Consider the following 21,420-nt stretch of genomic DNA (forward strand, 5'->3'; position numbering starts at 1 on the left):
GCGAGTCTATCGAGTACACGGACAATAATGATGATCACAGCCAGGACTACAAACGGCATTAATTCATCGAGTCACAGTAGTTGTGATCGTCTTCTTCGTTTGTCTTGATGACTATCATACTGCCCCCGGTGGCCAGGTTGCACATCGCCAGTTTTGAATTCTTTATATTATAAGGTGTTAATAATGTGCTATCTTCCTTATTTACCTGACAAAGGCTCTCTTGCATTGTTACAATCCAACAGTATGTGGTCAAGTCTCAGACAGTTTTGTTTGTTTCTTTAAATCTCAATTAGCGACGTGTTTGACCGCCTCGTGCCAGCTGCCTGCGTTTGCCTGCCGTCGCGAGATTTAAGACTCCGACAGACTTTCAAGTGACGCTTTGCTCTTAATTGGCCTCCATCTGCGGGAAAAAGGGCACTGGGGGTGATGGCGCACGCCTGGCAGCAAATCATATATGCAGAGTTGGACAGCATCAAAAACCAAAGAGGAGCTCTATGGTCTGCATGAGCTACTGACCGCCCCCCCCCCCGCCCCTCGAAAAAAACAATCTATTCACTTCATGCCAGAAGTGTACGAGGGGAAATGAAGAGCAAAGCGCAAGCGGCTCATCTGGCGGCGTTCCCTATCGCCGTGTGATCGGAGGCGAGCGTTCGGGGGTGCTGGGACATATTTTCGCCTTTAATCCTCGCAGTGGAGCCACTCGGCGTATTAGAGTCTCATTTAGTCATTTGCGCTGGCGCTTCATCTCAATGGCTGCCTGCTCTTTCCCTACTTTCTTTCCTCAAGTAAAAATTCCAGCAAATTTGTCAAGACAACATGCTACGTATTCTGTAAAAAAAAAAAGACGGACAGGCGTTGCCAAAACTAGCCACCCCCCCAAAAATATTGCATTTGAAGGGAAAAAAAATCTTGAAACATAAATCATACTGCTCCAATTATCCAGAACAAAAATGGCCGCCGCAGCAACATGTGTCAGTGTCACTGACAACACGTTCCACAAAAATGGCCGACAGTGTGCTTAAAACCACATTTTTGACAGTTGTTTCTGCAACAGGAGGCCATCTTGTATTCTGATGACATAATAACACTGTGTTGTCTATTGGCGCTATTTTGCAGCGCAAAACAATTGTGTTGATTTTTCTTTGCTAATTTAAAGCCATTCAGACGACACTCCAAACAGCAAACAACATTTGCGCATCTCATTTCCTGCGCGCCCATTGATCGCTGCCTCCGGAGAAGTATCACGCTTACCCCCGGACGTCATACGTGACAAATTACCTCTTACGTATTGAGTCAATATGAATTGAGAGCAGTTCAGGATGCCTCCAAATGACTCACCGGCTCTCCTTTTGATGAGGAGGCGGGCGGATCTCATCGGAAAACTTGTCAGACTTTGCCAAAATGCCGCATGTAATCATTAGCTCGCAAAGTAGAAGTGACAAGTTATTGAAAAAAACCTGTGAATACCAACAGATGAGTGATAAAAAGCACCCAACGGGGAACTTAAGTGATAATACTATGTGGGAAATGCGCCCCCTAGAGGTTAAGAGCAGAACTGACGTGACATCAGTGCAATGTGATTGGACAAGACAGGTAAGTGCTATGATCTGGCTGGAATTCTTCTGGATTCACAGAAACAGCGCACATTTTCACCGAGGGGTTGGGCGGCTGGTGGAATATCGATTAGGAAGGAATGAATAATTCTGTTGATTCTCAGCACCTGCATGGCTGGAATTCTCAATTTGCTTGCTGTACAATGACTCGAAGGAGCCGCCTTGTGCGGATGCCTTCAGAATGGGGAAAAAAGTGCATCAGTGTCTTGAAATCTGAGCCTGGCATCCCCTTGTGACATGACCGTGACCTTGTGTATATATAATGTGGAGAAAAATATCTAAGAAAAAAAAAGGGGGGTTACTTAATGCCAAGTGTATAAGCACTTCAAACCATATCTAAAGTTACTCCATTAATACAAATACATGTGATTTAATATCATGCAGGTCAATTATATTTTCGAATATTTAAAAACAACGCCAATTGTTCAAAGGCGCAATAAGTCCCCCCCCTCCACACAAAGCACGTCTTGACGGGTTGCGGCGATATATCGACTGGGCACCTCGCCGCCAAACCGGGGAGCGCGGGTGCCACCACCCGGGGATAGAATGGATGAATGGAGGAGGTTGACTGGGAACGCTATCCGCACTTTTTTACCACCATCATACGCGCGATAACCGCGCACACTCGCACGCACGTATCGCATCCACGCACCTGGTTCTTATGGCGAGTCCCGTCTTCGAGTTCTGAAGAGGTGTCCATGTTTCCCCCATCGGCCGGTCAGCGTCCCGCGGAGAATCTGCGCATTACATCCACCGACGCCAACACATCCAAGTCCCACGAGCAGCCTTTACTCCATTTGCGTGGAACTTCGTAGTCGGCTTCTTCTGCTGCAAATATGGTGTAGTGCTGCTTCGGATTATTCCGCAGGGAATGTTCTGCCAGCCCCCCCTCCAAAAAAGAAAAAAAAAAACCGTATACAATTCCCACTCCGAAAAAGTCTTTTACTCCATGACAAAAATCAATCTTATGTTCCAGTTGTGTGGTTTGTCAGCCAAAGTCCGCGGACGCTCCTTCTTCTCTGCAACATCCACGCAGGCTGTGGTTCCGAGCAAAAGAGAGCAAGCGAACTGCGCGCTCCTCCGTTGCGCTACTGCGCTCCCGCCCGCCCGCCCGTCAATCAACGCCCACCCCCCACCCCGCCATGAGAAACAGAGCACGAGTATACGTGCGCATTTTAGCGCACTGAGACCAAGTAAGTGTAAATGAGTAAACGGCTCTCGCAACACGCCTGAGCATAAGGAGGAGGAAGATGATGATGCTGCTGATGATGATGAGCTGTCATCATCTGTATCATACGTTAAAGGAGGAGATGGGAGGGGAGAGGAGGAGGTGGCGACGTCTAGGACGTCACAACAAGCGCCTTAAGTTGCCGTGGCAAAGTCCACAAGAACATTTGAAGCGGTTACTATGCTGTTTCACACTTGCCTGTATCTCGCAATTTATCCGTTTCCACACCTCCCACGTCACAGTTCTGGTGTGGAGGGTCCTGCTTGTTCATAGGGAAACACACAAAAAAAAAGTGGATTAGGTGTATTACGGTGGATGTTATTAGGCCCGGAGTGACTAATCAGGACAATCTGGCTAATTACCGCTGGGCCAGGCTGCAATATTTGGGCTGCTCTTTTTTTTTTTTTTATTCAAAGGGCTCATATTTCCTTTCAAATATCAAAACATTGAAGTGGACTTAACGGATTTTTTTTTTTTTCATATGATTTAGAGGAGGGGGAAAAGAGGGATTGCAGCAAAGTGTGAATTTATTTTTCATCCAGCACAAAAGGCCAGTAGCTTTGAGCAACTCATGTACGCACAATGGAAAAGTACACAAAAACACCAGAACGAGCCAAAGACTCAGGGAAGAAAAAGCGCACGGGCGCGAGGAGCGTCAACCCGGAAGACTCCAAATTGCAAGTGGAGAGGCGACAAATTCTACGTCAAGGAATAAAAAAACAAACAATTTACACAAATATATTTCTTTTTTATCTCGACTGAGGTGAAAGAGGCAGTTCGTACCTCTTTTTTTTTTTGCACGCCCATGGGGCGTGCGGGGCTCATGGGAAAGTGCAAACTGTGCACTAAAAAATGGCAGGCAAAGCGCACAGATGTTCAATTTGCCAACGTGCACTTGGGGGTGGAGGGGGGGGGGGGGGGGATAGGGGTCTAAGCGAAATATTACAATAACAACAATGATAGGAATGGCGGGAAATAGCCGGCGGGGCTCGTGAACGCCTCCTTCGCAGCGGCGAACAGCATCCATCACAAACGTGCGCCCACTTCTGGCGGGAAACAAATATTCTTAAAAAATTCTTAGAAAATATGGAGGGGGGGGGGGGTTCTCCAAGGATGAACGCTTGCTTTATCACAACGATTGCAGCCTGCTGTTGTTGGAGATGTGGCCGCATCTCTCTCCCTCCCACCTTTGGCTTGTTTTTTTTTTTCCCCCCTCCACGCATGGTAGGCTGGCTCGCCCTTCCTCAAAATGCCACGGTGGTTGATAATTTGCAAAAAAAACAAACAGAAAAGGAAGACAAGAACATTCTTTTTTTTTCTCAGAAGCACAACACAAAGAAAAGGCTGCAATTAAGGCACCAGTAAAAGTTCTTTTTTTTTTTTTTTTTCATGTTCTTCTCCCTTGAGGCAGTGACTTTTACAGAACAAAAAATGTCTTCTCGTACTGCTTAAATCAACTCGGAATAGAGAAAAAAAGTGGTCCGACGGAGGGCGAATCTTTCGACGCTGGCTAAAACGAAGTCTTGTGAGACGATTGCATCACACGTGACACAAATGAAAGAAAATGAAGACTCTCCCCAAACCTGAACTTTGAGGCTATTTTTTGTATTTTCATTGAAATATATTTCACATCTATAAAAATAAGCGCCTCCCTTCTAGTCGAAGCTCCTTTTCCTGTCCCTATCGGACAAATGCGACAAGACTTTTGATGGGCTTCCCTGGGCCTTAAAGGACTCTCGAATGTTTGCCGATGGGCTCATCTTTCGAGCGGTGTGCAATTATCTGCAGGGCCTCCTCCAGGGCGACACTCACTGGGGATAAAGGCGGGGTGGGGGTGGGGGGGGGGCAACCGCTTCCTGCTTCGGTTACGACTTCAACAAGATTACGTCTAATGGGATCCCAGCGGAAGGAATATAAGTTGGCCTTAATGTTCCATTTTGTGTCCGATCCGCAACCTCTCCGCCGGATTGGAAATTAGGCAGGTAGCTAATCCCAATATAGCGCTTCTTATTATTAAATCATTACCGGAACTTTTAACCGTAATGTCCGCTTTGTTACGCTTCTTAGCTAAGCTAGCATCTTGGGTTTTACACAACAGGTCTAAGGGGGAAATTTTCATGAAGTGTTTTTAGGATTCTTTTTTTTTTTTTAAGTAGTTCCAGCGGACATTTATTATTTGTCATGAATGTGTCTTGGAAATGGCTCACGCCAACCCATCTTGCCGGCCTCTCGGAAAATCTTAATTGTAACACTCGAACCTTTTAGTGTAGTCGTTGGCAGGCCCCATTCGTCAGCGGCGGACTTCCCATCCCTTGCATACGCGATGGCGGTCGAGCTCATTTCGACGATAGCCTCTGGCTATTTACATCTGAGAAAAGGTGGGAAAAGGTGGCCGCTTTAACAGCCGGCCGTGTAAATATTCCGAAATGATGAGCGTGCGCTAAGTCAACCCAGGGGGAGGGGGGGAGTGGGCTGTTTTATCACCGTCTCGTTCCAAAACAACGATTTCATCATTCTTCTCCCAGTCGCGTTTGGGTGCACCCGTTGACCGCGCCGCTTGTAATACAGGAATTCCAAAGGACGGAATGAAAATGGACCACCTTGCCCGGTGCGCTCCCGACAGCCGAGGAGAATGAAAATGACCCGTCGTAAATCGTAAAAATCAAAGTTTTTTTCACCGGCTGAAACGTTACAGTGGTTACCAGGAGGAGGGGGGGGGGGCGACATCTTGACGGCAGAGCGACGAGCGGAATGAAAGTGACTCGGGTTCTTTCATCTTGGGTCGGGGGGGGGGGGAGGAGTCAATGAGTATGAGAGTGTGGGACACGGGTGAAAGTCAAAGTCAAGGCAAATTAGGTTTGCAATTTTGGAGAGTAAAAAGAAACAGTTTTGAAATGTTTTATGCATAAATCTGGTTAAGAATATGCAATATGCACATTGTGCTGCTCCTTCTGGTGTGTGCGCCTCGGCCACTTGGGGGCAGTATAATAGATCCATACAGAAACACTACAGAGGAAGTGGGAGTGATATGGGTTGATATGGTAACAACACGGTGGGTGATGTTATTATTCTTGCTCTACATTTTCAGGGTTCCTTCAAAAGTCTTTCATGGCTGCGTCCTTTATTTAGCGTTTTTTTTCTACTGCCCACCAATCACTTAGTTTCCTGTGTGCACTTGCAGCCAGGTGAAAATCCTTTTTATTTTCACAGCGGGACATTTCCCAGCAGGATCAATTTTGGCATTTGCATATGCTCGGCTTGACACAACAACAACAACAACAACAACAAAAAGATCTCAAAACTGACAGTGTTTATGCCAGATGATTTTCATTTGGGTTTTTTTTATTAGCTTTATATTATTAAAACGGTGTCAAACTATATGACTGTATAAATGTTTTTGAAGTTTGAAGTAACACTTCAAATAAGAGTATGTTTTCTCAGTTACTGAGACATCATATCATACTAAATTGACATGATTTATAATTACCCACTAACAGTCTAATTTTAGTCCAAAAAAATTCTGGCCAAGCATATGACTTTCATCTCATTGATTTTCAAAGGAATGCTAAAAATAATTGTGCTTGTATAACATCGTACTAAATTGACATTTTCTAATATAGAGGGAGTAATTTAAATATTTTTTTTTAAGAAAAGCTTCCCATCCAATTCATTTTTTGAAGTAACATCCAAAATAATAATAATCATTTGTCAGCCAAGCTCGGAGAGTTTGGAATTCCACACGGACCTGGCTAAACATAGCGACAGTGGCGGCGAACAGCACCCTGGAGGAAAGCTGCTACTATTAGAACTTCAAAACGTGAGGAAAAGGGACAAAATTCAACACGTGAATTCATTTGACAAACAGTCCCAATAAAAAGTGTCGCAGAGCAGAAACACTGAATTGCAAATACAAATGAAGTGGAGCAAAAGCTCGCCACATGACATCCTACCAAAGTGTAAGCTAGCAAATTGAATTCAAATTTTATTTTTTTCATATAATTTTCAGCGATTTTAATGAGCAGGAAATGTTATTATAATACAGGTTACATTTAGCAACCATATGCTAGGCTAATGCTACTTTGGCTAAATATTTTCAAGGTTATACTTAGCAACTGTACGTTTGTCTGAGGCTATTTAGCGATGTAAAAAAAATGCAATAAAATGTGAACCGTGTTGTACAAACGAGCCCCAAAACCAATTTTAGATTGCCCCGCCCCCTTGAATGTAGACCCACCCACAATCCTACAATCTGCACCGACCAGCGAGACTGGCAAGAAAGCAGACGTAATGTCCCGTGTCGGGATAAAGCGAGCGACTTGTAAAAACTTTGCCACCTCGGGCGTTAAAATTTGGATCAAGATTCGTCAGTAATCCTTAAAAAGAAATGTGTTTAGCAGAACTCAACAAGGCCAAGAGTTTCTTCCACTGGTTGGCTGCGGTGCCGAGAAAGCTGGCACGGACCCCACCCGCCACTTCGTGCCGCTCGTGCCAGGCGATAATCTTCCCTTGGCGCAGCCGGAAATCAAGCGCAGAAAATATTCTTATCGGGGAGCGACAGCAAACATCCTCCCCCGTATCCCGACGGACGCCGCGCTTAATTGATTTCGCATCGTCCCAACGGCGCTCGTTTATTTACCGGCCGGCTCGACGACGTGCCGACCGCAGACGATGTTGCGTTTGTCCCGCTTTGATGATAGTAAATGAAAGTAAAGCAGAAGTTCGGTATTGAGAAGATAACGGAGAAATACAAGGCCGGTATCAATGATACCGATTATGAATGATGCTGGATGAGTCATTGGAATTATTTTTCTTTTTTCCTTTTACATGAATCCTGAATAAAAATATTTTGATTTCTTTTCTTTACAGTCATTTGTGTGAAAGGAAAGTTCAGGAAAAGATTTCTTGCTTTTTGACAACTGTCATATCTTGGAGAAAATGTTGTAAACTGACTGGATATGATTGGTTTAGTCAAGGAAAGTTTCTTTTTTGATAATTGAGAAAATGCAATTTAGAAAATTGTCATTTTCCCTTTTTACACTATTTTGGACAACACTGACTCAGACTCAAGTTCCTATTAACATAATCATGCTGAGCTCGGTGCCTTTTTTTTTTTTTTTTTCCCCCCCCAAGCATTTTTCTGAATCTGCAGGCCAGGCTCAACACTTGGATGACACTTTTTCAGTTGGAATTGATAATTGGGCTCGCGTGGGGCCACCGCGGCGTCACTTATCGATGACGTTAGCACATTTAGTGTTGTGTAAAATGATTCTCCAGAGTAGAGTGAAGCAGAAATGATTACCTTCTCCGCATATTCACGATTTAGAGACGTGAGGGGACTACAAAGCCAGCAAAAAGTTGGACAGTACTTAGAATTCATCCGAAGCATACAAACGATAAGATAGTGGGGAGCTAAATGAGAGGTGTTAAGAATAGAGGAGGGCTTAAGTGGCGCATACTGATCAAATTCTTATTATTTTCCTTTACGGGGCTTTACATTAGCTTGCGGTTTTATGCTCAGTTAATGAGGCTAGCTACTTATCTCATTAAGCATAACGCTAACATTAGGCTACCAACGTTAGGGGCCGAGATAATCAGATAAGCCTTTTTTGTTTCAACCCTCTTGTGTAAATAACTGCTTAGAATTTTGTTTTATAAAAATCTACAAGTCTTGATATATCGCAAAGAATTATTTGAATTATTTTTTATTTTATATTTGATTTTTTTTTTTTTTTTAATTATTCATTGTCACGTTGAATGCCTCTCAGGGTTTTTGTGAAAGACAAGTTTAAGGGAGGAAAAAAACCACGGGGCAGCCAGCCGGGACGTATTCTCCGTCCGGCATAATTCGATTACAGTTAGGGGAAGCCGGCAAAGAGGAGCCATTAGAGGGCGAAGAGGGATGGATGGAGGGCAGCCATGATGAACAAGGGGACCTACGCTGCGATGCGAGGGAGAAAAATGGGACAGTACCTGTCACCAATGTCATCAGCTCGATGCCCTCGGTGGTCTTCCTTTACGGGTGTGTGGGGGAAATGCAAGAAGACACAGCTAAAGGATACGCATTTGTCCCGTTATATTCAGCACGAAGCAGAACAAGGACAGATTTTTGCCATTCTCTGTCCATGCCGACGCTATGTGGTCGATTTTCAAACATCATTTTTAATGGCTTTTTAAAGCAAATCAAAATTAAGAGAGATGCACCTTCAGTGTCGTACCACGTTGTGCCACAGTGGCAGCACTGAGCTCCAGTGAAAGAGATGCCGTGTAATAAACAGCAAGAAGAAGAGGCAGAAAGCATTTCAAATTGTTTTCCGTAGAGCCAACAGAATGTATCGTTACCATGATAGCATCATTTAGTCATCGACAACTTCTATGCCTTTTTGAGGGCAGTATATATGAATACTACAGGTAACCAAGTATTTAGAAGGCCACCAAAAAGTTTTGTAACTACTCCAACAAGAAGGTTTGCAGTGTTTTGATTGAAGAGCTGGGAAGTTAGCAATTATAGCTCAAGTGGCTTCTTTTAGCCGAGTTGTTCCCTGGAGGGCTAATCAGGCATTTTTTGACATACATGTACAATATGAAAAGGTACAATTCATTTAAGTATGGGGCGGTAAGTCGTCACAGCGCTCTGACTGCTTTTCGGCCTTCCCCGGTACCGTACTTTCTTCGCCGCTTCCTCTCGTTAGCAACCCTCTTCGCACCTTTGCCTGCGTTCATATCCAGCGCGCCTTCTCGGGCCTCGTTACCGACTTCGACTTTATAACGTCTGTACCGTTTGTTCTATTTTGGTTTCTCATTCCCGAGCCGAGTAATTCTTTCCCGTCTCGCCTGTTTCGGAGGAGATTCCGATTTGTTTTCCTTTCATGATTCTCGCTATATCGCCGCCGCGTCTTCCGTTTGTTCGACATCAAGGGGAACACATTGGATCAAAGTTTGTAGTTTGTATACAGGAAGTTGAATGCACTGAAAAGCGCCGTGATCTAAGAGGTGAGCCGTGAAGCGTTGCTGAATAAATATAGCGCTTTCTGGGCGGGAAGAAGAAAGAAAAACAAAATGGCGGTCACATAAGTAACAATCCGAAGACAATCAATCACTTGGCCTCATTAAAAGGCATCCATAAAACATGTTAAATGGAGGAAGTACTTTACGACCGTGTGTGCGCTTTGCTTTGACCTCCAAGAAAGAGCGGTCGTCGCCATACCCCGCGGCCTCTGCAGCGTTAATTGGCTCACTTGTCACTTCTCAACTTTTAGCGTAATTGATACGAGCTAAGTGCCGCCCCCTGAAGCAGCGCCGGCTGCACCCCGCCACCTCGCTTTTAGTATCCGTCTTTGATTTAGTTCTTGGCCCCAGCGACCTCTCATTTCCCCGGCGGTACATTCTGATCAATATGTTGGACAAATATTGATAACCTTGCGCCGACCTCCCGCGATCTTGTCAAATAGACGCCGGTGGTTTATACGCACGTCCGAGCATGTGCGCTAGCGCATCCAAAAGTGTCTCTTTATCACATTCAGGCTTTGGCGACTTTATGGTACGAGGCTGGAGATTGGAAAATCTCACCTCGCAACAATTAAAGTCACGCAGAGGGTGAAAAACGAGCGGCGTTTCCGAGTTCCGCAAAGTACAGCAACGGGTGGCAAAATGGACCGAGCTCGTTGGCAAGAATCAGTCGCGCGTGGGAAAAGGCGGCGGGAAATGGAACTGAAACGTGGACACCCGCTTTGGATTTATGTGCGACTGTGTCGAAAATTGCCTAGAAGTTACCGTCGGGTGGTAAAGGGCGATGAAAATCAAGCACTGAACTAACCTACTGCTAGGAAGCAGAAAAATGTTTCACCAAAAAACGGCTTGAGTTTAGCAGCTGTATTCAGCACTCGTTAAATTATTTTACGCAGTGGTTAAGTGTCGCACTAGTGGAAGAGGAAGAACATTTTCTAAGCTCTCTGAGTGCCTTGCTAGTCTGTGAGATCAAATTTGCGTTGCTTGAACGGTTATAATTACTTTAAACGTCTCGGCTAAACGTATTTCCGTCAGTTTAAACGCGTGGATAATGGATAACTCTTTTATTTTCATTTATTTATTATGATTTATTTATTATTTACATGTATCTTTTTATTTTTAATATTGATTAATTTATTGAAATGATACGTTTTTGTTGTGTTTTCATTAGATTTTGTTTCGTCATGTCTTGCTCGTTAGGTTGTCGTCTTCTCTTTCATTTAGTATTTTAATTACTCCGTGTTTCTTGTTTGCCTTTTTGTTTTGTATTTGTGAATAAATCTTTGTGCTCTTTGCTTCCCGCCACTCCAACATGAACCTGGACGACGGTTAATAACGGGTCTGAAACATTTCCCTGGCGATAAACAAGGCACCCTGCGTCAGTTTGCATCCGTCGTTACATTACCCGACGCAGAACAAAGGGGGGTAATCACGTCGCACGGCTCAGCGTGGAAATATTCCGCGCTGATGACACGTCGCGGAAAGTAGACGAGGCCTGTCACGATTCGCCGGCTCGCCCATCTGTTTTCTGCGCGGCTACGTGCGAGCGTAATGATTTTTCGCCCCGTAACAACCGCCAGCTGTGGGATTTCAAAACTCAGATGAATGAAGGACAGCGTTGAAGGGAAAGGCAAGACACCCGCCACGTATTCATCATGAGATCACAAAGATAAGCGACGCGGCTCGGTGTCAAAGCGCCAGATGAGAGGGGAGTGGATGGAAGAAAGCCAGACGAGAAGCGATGGCCCGGCGGCTTGCCGAGCGCTGCTCATTACAAATTCCAATTGACCTTTTCGATAAAACCAATTGTGGAAAAAAAAAATGGACGATACGGCGTATAGCATAGCTGAGAAATCTCGCGTCTTAGCCTAGCTTAACGGTAACACAAATATCGTCAATGTGAACCGTGTCGAAGATTCAGGTTGACCGAACAATCACAGTACGATTGCAAGAAGTGAAATGAGAACTGATTCAAAAGTGTCAACTACAACCAGGTTCAGAATAAAAAATTCGGTTCAACGGTCGTATGTCCGAATGTCCGCACGCCACGTTCACGAACATCAGCAGCGATACGAGTGGTTCATATCGACGACCAGTCCGAGTTGGCTCCGGCAACGCTCATCACGCCACCCGTCGACAGCTGTCAAGCTGACGAGGCTTTTGCCGCTCCTACGTCCTCACCTTTGGACACTCTTGAACCGCTTATCCAGCTCATTTACCTCAGCAGGGTGCTTGTGTGTGTGTGTGTGTGTGTGTGTGTGTGTGTGTGTGTGCACGTGTCCATATGCATGCGCGAAGATATAATGAGTACGAGCCTCTTTAATGCCCCGCTGTGAACATGACAAGGAGACATGAATGCAGCTGACCTTCTGAGACGCACGGGAAGACAAATATAGACGGCGGCGGCGGCGGCGGCGAACTCGCCGTGTGCGGACGTCTTGCACCTGATTGAAGTTCCCCCCGGTGGAACTGATGAGCGGCCGTCACCGCTTTTGAATCAACGTCAGCGTTTTCACAAAAGTGCCCTTCTGGAACATAGTGGAGTCTTTCCCAACCTTTACTGAGACTAGAAATTGCCTTCATAATTGCCTGATTTACCCGGCAACAGCTGAATCATTTATGTTTTTTTCTACATAGAGTGTCGGCGAACGTTCCCGGGCTCTGAGTTACGTAAGCGTCCGTTCAAAGAAACGTCAAAGTCCGACGCGAGTTCCTTCTTCGATGAGTCCCGTTGGACGTTTTGCGGGCGGGCGGCTTTAACGAGCATCAAATGAGGAAATGGCGACGGTGTGACGGAAATCAATGGCCCTGCCGTGGGGGGAAAGGCAGCCCAAAACAGATCGATGGACAGTGAAGTGAAGGATGCGTGCAAACGGTAAATCTGCGCTTTATCCCTCACCTGTGTGTTTTCTGTTTTTTGTTTTTCGTGGCTGAGATGTTTACAGCAAAACCCTGCTGGCTGCCGTATCTCCTCCCCGAGGTTGCGACGGGACGGCTGTTCATATAAAATTAACAGGTGTTTGCTGGCGAGAGCTTCTTTTCGTCCTTGTTTTATAAAATACAATCCGTCTCTGTCTCGTTTAACGCGAGGCGATTGAACATACGGATCACATCTTTAGCACCGCCATTATTCTGTCTGCTTACTGGCTAGAATATATTTTAAGGCATGTGTATATTTGGGTTTTCGGGTTGTTGTTTTCTTGGGGGGGGCTCTAAGACATTTTTTTTCAGAAGCCTGATACTTAAAAGGTGCCTTCTAGAATGTTTCACAAAAATATCACTCGCCCTCCACCGTTGACTCCAAGTGCCTTCGGGCTCGCATTGCCAACGTCACCGAAACGGGTTATCGTCACGTGTATTATTGCAAATAACATTTTTGTCTCGACTTCCCCTATAAAAACGGCAAAACTCTAGGAGCACCTCGTAATGAGCGGCATCGAGCGCCATTAAGTGCTTTAACGCAACCTCCTTAAGTGACTCAAGCCTAATATTGAAGCAAAAAACGAAAACTTTTCCATTAAGCAATTTCATTAGACATCTTATAAAAGAGTACACTTGGAGAAAATATGTTTGATATTTCCTTCTTATCGTCAACCGGCAAAGATGTCCCTGGCCTTAGCACGGCTCTCGACATCCAATTTTACTACGAGAGGATCTTGCTTGGCTTTAAGTGAGACAAAAAAGTCCTTGGGTGGAGATGATTAGAGAGGAGATGAGCGGCGTAAAGATTTGTGTGGACGGGGAAGCTCCCGAACGGTTACCCGCTCTGCTTTCACAGCCGTAATGAAGCCGGAGATGACTTTAATCCCGCTCGGCAGTCCCGCTGCCTCGGTGCGCGCCGACGCCAAACGCCGACCGCGCCGCTTGTCAAGGGGCAACAGCCGGAACGCTCAGAGACTCCTTCCCCGGCGTCGGCGACGTCGTGCACGAATGACAACGAGAGCGAAGATTTGAAGATACGACAGTTCTCTTCCGACGTCAGCGACTTGTCAGATGCCCGCAGCGTCACCTCTGCATATTTCTACTCTCGTAAAAATGTCGACTTTATTCTTGTAATTACATCTGGTCCCGCAAAATTCCGTATTGTCATAAATTAATCACTTAAAAAAATAATCATTAAAAAAAAAAAATGTACACATGATCTGGAAATTTTACATTTTGGTAAATATCATAAAGCAAAAGTAATACTCATTGTTATAATCGACCTAATTTTCTCTGGAATTTACTACTTTGATCCTCGTAACATGACGTCTTTAGTGTCTCGATAGCCGTAATTACGGCTTGATTCTCTTGATACGCGATTCCGACATATGCTAGCGGCGCGGCAAATGTGTCCCAAATTGAAAACGTCAGCCGGTAGACGTGCTAACTAATGGTTAGTGCCGCTCCAAAGCACATTGATGAAGCGCCTCCAAATGTGCTCCGCCGGCGGAGACAACATCCATCACGCCGTGAGGGGGTTGGCACCTTTTTACCCGCCTGTCAATCACGAGACGGGGCCTTCTTGAACGCCCGCGTACGCCCATCTGACCCACACTTAGCGGCTTTGAAACACGCCGCTGCTTTTAACTCATTCAGTGCCATTGACGTCAGATATTAACTGGGTTGGCAGTGAATGAGTTAACCCGGGACTTTTCTGACATTTTTTTTTTTTTGATGAAAGACAGGAGTGTCACCGTTTGCCGCCCGTCATAAAAGACTCCATATTGTTGACGCGGAAGCTTATTTTCAGCCGATAGGACGCAAATTCCTCGACGGCTTGAGGTGGAGTCTTTGCAAGCTAACTTTTGATCAAGAGGCAAACAATCACAGACAGTAGTCGTAGCTCAGATGTGACAGCCGCGGGGCAGCCTCTGTGCTTTTCAATCCCTTTTTTCCATTTAAGCCGACGAGATTGACAAGTGCGCCAATGCGGGGCCCTATCCAATCCCATTGATGCTCATTAATTGCTTTCAGCGTGTTTGGTGGGTTTAGAGTTGCGCGAGGGCAGGCGCCGCTCGCAAACAGCGCCCGGCCGTATCTGCCACGCGCAGGTTTGCTTGGTGCCAGTCCCTCTGTAGTCAATCTCCAGCTTCCCTCTCGTGGCGACGCGCCGTCTCGGCGCTAGCAATTTGTCTGGAATTGGAATTCATTTTCTCAAATGTCACCCGCCACTCGTTTATATCCAATCAATAGCGCTTCTAACAAATCTATTTCTCTTCCCGGTGTCCAAATCTCCTGTAAAACACTCGTCTAAAAGCTGCATTACCCGAGCAGACAAACAAATCTACAGGGCGATGACATTTTTTTTTTTTTTTTGCTTCCCTGGCGGAGCTTGTCGATCGTAGGGGGGACTTTTAGTGTTTGCTGTCTGGCTGCTGCGGGATTTGATGTCTAATCCGGCGGGTGCGTGGCCAAGCATTTCTTTATCAACCTTATCAATACGAGTGCAGCTTTGTCAGAACAACTAAAGTGGTTTCCTTCATGTGGAGGAGATGACGGCCGCCGTGGTCAAGACACCGACGTCAAATCGATTTCGCCGCTTTGGGTCGCGTGTGAGGAGGCCGGAAAACGAGTCTCGATCGGCGACTCGATAACGAGGGCGGATGCGTCTTCGCTCGCTTGTCCATCGACCGCTCGCTGAGCGTCGGAATCAAATTAACCGTGATGAAGTGGCGGGCGAATTTCCGAAATATCTCAAGCTCGTTCAATTGAGTCAACGCGGCTCTAAATCTGTGCTTGATCCGCCTTCTGCGGCCAAACAAAATGGACGATTGTGCTCCAATTACGGACAGATCTCGCAGCTGAGCCTATTACTTTGCGCTTCTCCCGGGTCCGGCGACGATTAACGCTCAGAGGGAGCAGGTGGATTACGGAAATACTGGGTTGAGTCGTTTGATTCCTTGTAAGAAATAGAAGAGGTCGTATAGAGATGAGCAGTCCCGCCCTCGCAAACAAATTGTTTACAATGGACCAGAAGAGAGAGAGGACAAAAGTAAACGTTGGCTAAAATAGCCACCGCATGTAGCTCCATTACGCCGAAGATTACTCGTTTTTATCTGATCGCCCATTTGTCGACCGAAGTACCGAAACCACTTTGAGTCAATCATATTTCTAAGCATGTTTGTTTTTTTTCTAGAATGAGTCAGCCCTTTTTTTTTTTTTTTTTTCCTCGAAGCTGTCTCCATGTGATGAGGCTCTTTGTCCGAGAGAAAATTAAGTCGCAAGCTTCGCATCACAAATATCAAGTAGACTCACTAGACGAGAGAGATAATAAAGATGTCTTTTTGTTGGGGGGCTGTCGGAGGTTCTGATTTGAGCAGCCGCGACAGCTCGGATGACAATCAAAAGCAAAAGCACCTACAAAATATTTTGCTGCGAGGCGGCCAAGTCAGGGTCACTTTACACGTTTCCAAATTTGGAATATTTATACCGGGGCGACGCTAAATTGTCAAGTATTGTCGATTCATCAAGAGAAGCTCGCGGTTCGATTGTTTCCTTGTTGAAAGCGTTTTTGCTTTTATCCCTGCGGGTGTTTATTTGTACAAACAACGCTCGAAGATAAACTTTAAAGGAAAGCAAATTCTTAATGTTTTTACGTCTTCCTTTCTCGGGCTGCATAATCGCACACAAGATGTTCAAAACGGCAAACAATTCACAAGCTCGGGGGATTTACTCGCTTCCCCTGCGAGGAAAAGAAACGAGTCTGACATCCCGAGAGATCAAACGGCTCACCTGCAGCTTCGATTGTGGCGCTATCAAAAAGGCTTTTCTTTTATTGACGAGATTTTCTCACAAATCAGTAGGACCGCCGTTGCTAATGTATCACAGGGGGAAGATTACAAATGTAAAAAAACGGAGACAAAACTTGTCTCGACTCGTTTCGAAACGGGTATTTTTGCAATTTTGACAAAATGCGGCTTCAATGGGAACATCTGCCGTTGGGCACACGAAAGACTAAATTGATTTCTCGGCAAACAGTTGGTGGCACTGATTTTTTGTTAGCCGTTAGCCGTAGTAGCGCAACTGCGGCCACTCGTCATGTCTCCGGGCTCTACATGCAGCTGGTGTTGGCGTCAAGCCAAGAAGCGGGAGGTGGAAACTTTTGGATGGGTCACCCGGAACAGCAGATGGCGACGGGGAGAAAATGGTGCGCCGGCGGGGGATCCCTCGGCCGGATTTTTTGCAACCAACTGGCTTAAAGGTGACGCAGAAGCCCAAATGGTTAAAATGTATGAAACTTTCTCGCCATGCTCTGTCATTATTTAATAAAGAAGATTAAATTTGTCAGAGCAAGAAGTCTGGAATTAGCCCAAAATGGCTTCTTCAAACAAACTCGGCACAGTCTGTTCAGTTTTATGGCTGTGTCCTTGTTTGCCCAGTTATGACAGACATATCTCGACAATTCTGTGTCTTCGTCATCTAATTAGCGGAGGGCGCTACTGAGCAAGCTACCGATTTTGTGCTGCCACAAGATGGCGCCAATGTGCCCGACTGGTTGAAAGAATCTTGAAAAAGAGACGAGTAGCCTACGAAAGTGCGCTCTGTAGTAGTTTTGGCTTGGGGCTCGTCTCCATGGAAACAAAAGCCCAATTTGAAAGCTAGATGGTAAGCCCACCTAAATTTGGGCACGTGACCTTTAAATTCGTCCTTTGGAGACACAGCCAGCGAATGTGTCATTGATCCAATTGTGCGACGTACTGGCAGAACAATTAAACACTCTCCGAAGGTGCGGGAGGTGCGACTAACCCTTGAATCCACCTATTGTTATTCACACGACAGAAAGTTGAATAGATTTCTGTTCAATTAAACAAAAATTTCTTGGGGAGTTCTGGCTCGAATCGTAATTAAAGCGATTCCGAGAGGTCTAATGAAAACGGGCGGTCGTATTTGATCGACAGCAGCCCGGGCTCCGGCAAGGGGAAGCGTGGCGACAAGCGGGAGCAGGAAAAGGAGGAAATTCATTGAACTTTTGCCAAGGCTTCATCAATAATGTCTCAAGGAGCGCTGGGTGTAAGAGGAGATATTGTAGCAGAGCGCCATGCAAATGGCGGCTTGTTAAATTGGATCTGTGCAGCTCGGGGCGACCGCGGGAAAGGAAGCCGGGCGAGGTTGAATGGGGATAAAATTTGTTTAGCGGGGAGAAAGCGGAAGGGAATTGCAAGCCGGGAGATGAGAGGAGGTCGAAGCAAAAGCGCCGCGGGGCGTTGCTGAATCCTGACATGTCCTGCTACAAGGCCACGGGGAACTGATTTGGGATAAAATGCTCAGGGATGACCAAGCGTGGCAAAGAGTGAGATTGCTCGACCCACAGAAAAAAAAAAAGTGAAATTTTGTCCGATTTCTTGTGACGTTATGAAGTCAAAGTCAAAAGACCACGGATGCGCTACCGTGCGAACATCGAATAACTTGCTAAGTTTATGCTAGCTTTATTTTAGACGAATTTGTCTTTGCCATTTACAAAAACACACTCGGTTTGACGCAAACGCTAACTTGAAAAATCGAAGCGTTCGAGATCGTCAATTTAGGACGAAATGGTCGTTAGCGTTCTCACCATTTGAGGCCCCTCCCTCCTCCTAAAATAAACATGGACGTTATTTGCACTGCACGCGTTCACCCTTGGCACGTCTGAGAGGAGCGACAGCTTGGCTGTTTACTGCGCCTCCATCAGGTTACTTATTAAATACAAAACGCTGACATTGGCGAGGCACAAATGGATCTTTACGAGAGCTGCTCTGCCGTCACCGCGTAATTGAGCACCCACCCGCTCGCACAATGCCGCTATTAAGTTGCACCGGGGCTCATTGTGTTTTTGACGCATACACACACACAATAGAAATATCAGCACGCGTCACACCGCAACACATATTCATTGCTTTCCTTCCTTTCCCATTGAGACTAAAAGCATGGAAAACTTGACACTTCGGTCGTGATCGGCGACAAACGTTCCAAAAATAGCCCTCGGTGATCTTGACCCGCCGGTCGATCGGCGAAGGCGGTGAAACCTCATTACACACGCTCGGCATTCCAAGATGCGTCCATTTGATTTCCCCCCCCCTGCTCGCTTGCCCGCCCTCAGCTCGAAGACAGGTGCGATAGATACCGCGCGAGGCCGATCAGGCGTTAATACGCACTACGAGCACAAACGAGACGTAAAGGCACTGTCGAACCTGCCCACTTTTTTTAAATGTATTGATTATTGATCAGATTTCCTCTGAAGGCCTCTGATGACATTATTTATGAGTCTATTTGTTAGACCAATTTAATTTCAAAATATTTGCGCGATCACAACCAGCAAAAAACTGATTTCATTTTTATGTCTTTTTATTTCATTGATTAGCCGAGGAATCGCTTAGCGGAATTTTACCCTGCTAAATATTTCAAAGGTGGTATTTATTATTTACCTGTTTCAAACTCAAGCCTTCCTCGGTTTCAAATTCATTCCAGAATTCAACCCTACTTTGAAACCCTGGCTAGCATCTCCAATTTGAAAGCACGATGATTCCGGCACACCTCGTCACGGGTGTCTGTTCGTTTTCACGGCTGAGCGCGCAACCCAAGCAACTATTCCTGGGCCAAGGTCACATTATTTCTGTTGTCTTGGCGACGCTAAAACCACGCACGTGTCAAGTCGGACGAGGAGCTCGAGTGTCGTCGTCGACGCGTCTGCGATACAAAGAACCTTTGTCTCCTTTCACGCGCCTCGAGAAGTGTTACTAAGCACTGGCTCGAAACGCGACGTGGAACTGTACCTCGTGGCTTGACACGAGCTATCTCGCTTCATTCAAAGAATCGGGTGAATAATGGGTTATTGGAATCCACATAATGAAAATCCGTATTGGTTGGACACGACTTGAAACCATCAGAAAGTCTCGAAATCCTCCTGGCGATAATCTCAACAGATGCTTCCAAGCATTATTAACTCCAATTTGACTTCATCTGTCAGAAAAGGGGCGCCTTTGACACGACCTTGTTTGCACACTCGTCTGGCCCCCGGCTTCAAATGAGTCGGAAAAAGCCTCGGCACCAAACGTCTGCCGACGTGGAAGGCGAGAAGAGGCTTCTCGCACCAGCAGAGCAGCGCCACTTAATTCTATTTTTCTCCTGCACGGTTATTAGCGCAAGGTGACCTTCTGCTTCTTTCTTCTTCTTGGCGAGACATAACAAAAATCAAGAAACGAATCACAACTCGCACGCGCCAAAAAAGTAGCCGTAGCCACGCAAGCGGAACTGATGAGAACTTTTGGGCAAAATAAAACTACCTGGTTGCTTGCCATGGAAGAGGAAGAAAGGGTTGAACACAGCGGCCTTCGACCCGTGAGTAGCGAGGTGATGACTGGCAACGTGCTGTTGAAGCGCCGCGCCATCAATAACCCACAGCAGCCAGGCAAAAGGATTTTTTTTCTGATTCGTCAGAGTTCAGAGGCCACTCTATCTTTCACAACTCATCTTCTGCACATACAAAGCACTTGTGTTCCTCACGCTTGGTGCCTCGCTTCCTCACGTTGCGTGACGCTGGCTGACTCCAAAATTTCAAAAAAAGTTAAGACAAGCCGCTCTTCACCTGACATCACAATTCGGTTCTTGACGTTTTTGGCATCACAAATGGGTTCAACTCGGAATCCTACAACTTTTTTTTGGACCCATTCCAATTCACTCAAGTCACTCGGCGGCTATCTCGAAAAGACAAACAGACGTCTACGCGAACCAAGTGTAAAAAACAAAAAGTGCATTAGGAGCTTAAGGTCTGGAATGACGATCTCGTTGAACAAAGATGTCTCGGTAGCGCCTCGTTAGACATTCCAACAATGCCAAGGCTCTTTAAATGCTAACGGGGCCTCTCACGCTTGTTATCACGCGCACCTTCAGGAGCGCGGCGGAAATCACAAAATCCACGACGAGCCTCGGCATTTTGCCCTCAGGGCTCGGGCCAGACAGATCGGCCGCAACGGGGGGGGGCGGGGGGGCAAGGACGACGGGCATAGGTGTTGATTGTTCTCCCGGCATTAGTCCATATTTGCGCTAAAGCACATCAGGTTGTTATTGAGTGATTCTAAATTGACTTGGCAATTCTCTGAGAGGCGCTGAGTGCCGGCAAAGAATAACAATGAAGGCGAGAGAGGCTTGCCACGGAAGCCGGCGGGGGAGAGGAGCAAGTGGAAAAAGGAAAAGGGCGGACTTATCAATAAGCAATTCATTCTAATTGCTAGTTTGAAGCCGGGCCGGGCGTGCAAATGCGCCAAGCAGTCGCATCGGCAGCTGTCTGCTCCTCGGGCACTCATTTTAACGCTAAAGCGGCAAAACTATAAAAACCCGATCAATTAAAACACAATTTGACTCGACGCTATTAACGTTTAACCTGCTAGCCTATTACTAGCGGATTCACGTTTAGAAAAGTCGACCTTGTAGCAGAGGTAGCACAAATACTCGCATTACGAATTAAACACAGAACCTCGTTCAAAGTAGCAATGACATTTCGTGCGCACGGCCAATTAAAACACAAATTTACTCAACATTATGAAATTGTCACTTCACATTTAGCTCACGGATACAAGTTTAGTTTAAGCTAGCCTAGCTAAGAACAGAGGTGGCAAA

The 21,420-nt window shown here is 46.0% G+C and overlaps 1 protein-coding gene across 7 annotated transcripts in view; it reads right to left on the reverse strand.

Moving 5' to 3' along the window:
• fibcd1b (fibrinogen C domain containing 1b) overlaps window positions 1-21,420 on the reverse strand; it is a 66,013-nt gene that overhangs the window by 34,218 nt on the left and 10,375 nt on the right. For 2 of the 7 annotated variants that reach the window (XM_085926926.1, XM_085926923.1), the window contains exons 3-4: window positions 3,040-3,100; window positions 2,266-2,953 (exon numbers count right to left, since the gene is read on the reverse strand). The exons of 3 other annotated variants lie outside the window; for them this stretch is intronic. In XM_085926926.1, the coding sequence (XP_085783052.1) occupies window positions 2,266-2,313 (48 nt within the window). In that variant the 5' untranslated portion in view covers window positions 2,314-2,953; window positions 3,040-3,100. Of the gene's footprint in view, window positions 1-2,265; window positions 3,101-5,099; window positions 5,210-21,420 lie in introns of all 7 variants that reach the window. 2 more of the 7 variants (XM_085926924.1, XM_085926925.1) reach the window with 2 other exon arrangements.

This window comes from Syngnathus leptorhynchus, chromosome 12 (genome assembly GCF_054491065.1).
Source record: "Syngnathus leptorhynchus isolate UIUO chromosome 12, UIUO_Slep, whole genome shotgun sequence".
Taxonomy (NCBI): Eukaryota; Metazoa; Chordata; class Actinopteri; order Syngnathiformes; family Syngnathidae; genus Syngnathus; species Syngnathus leptorhynchus.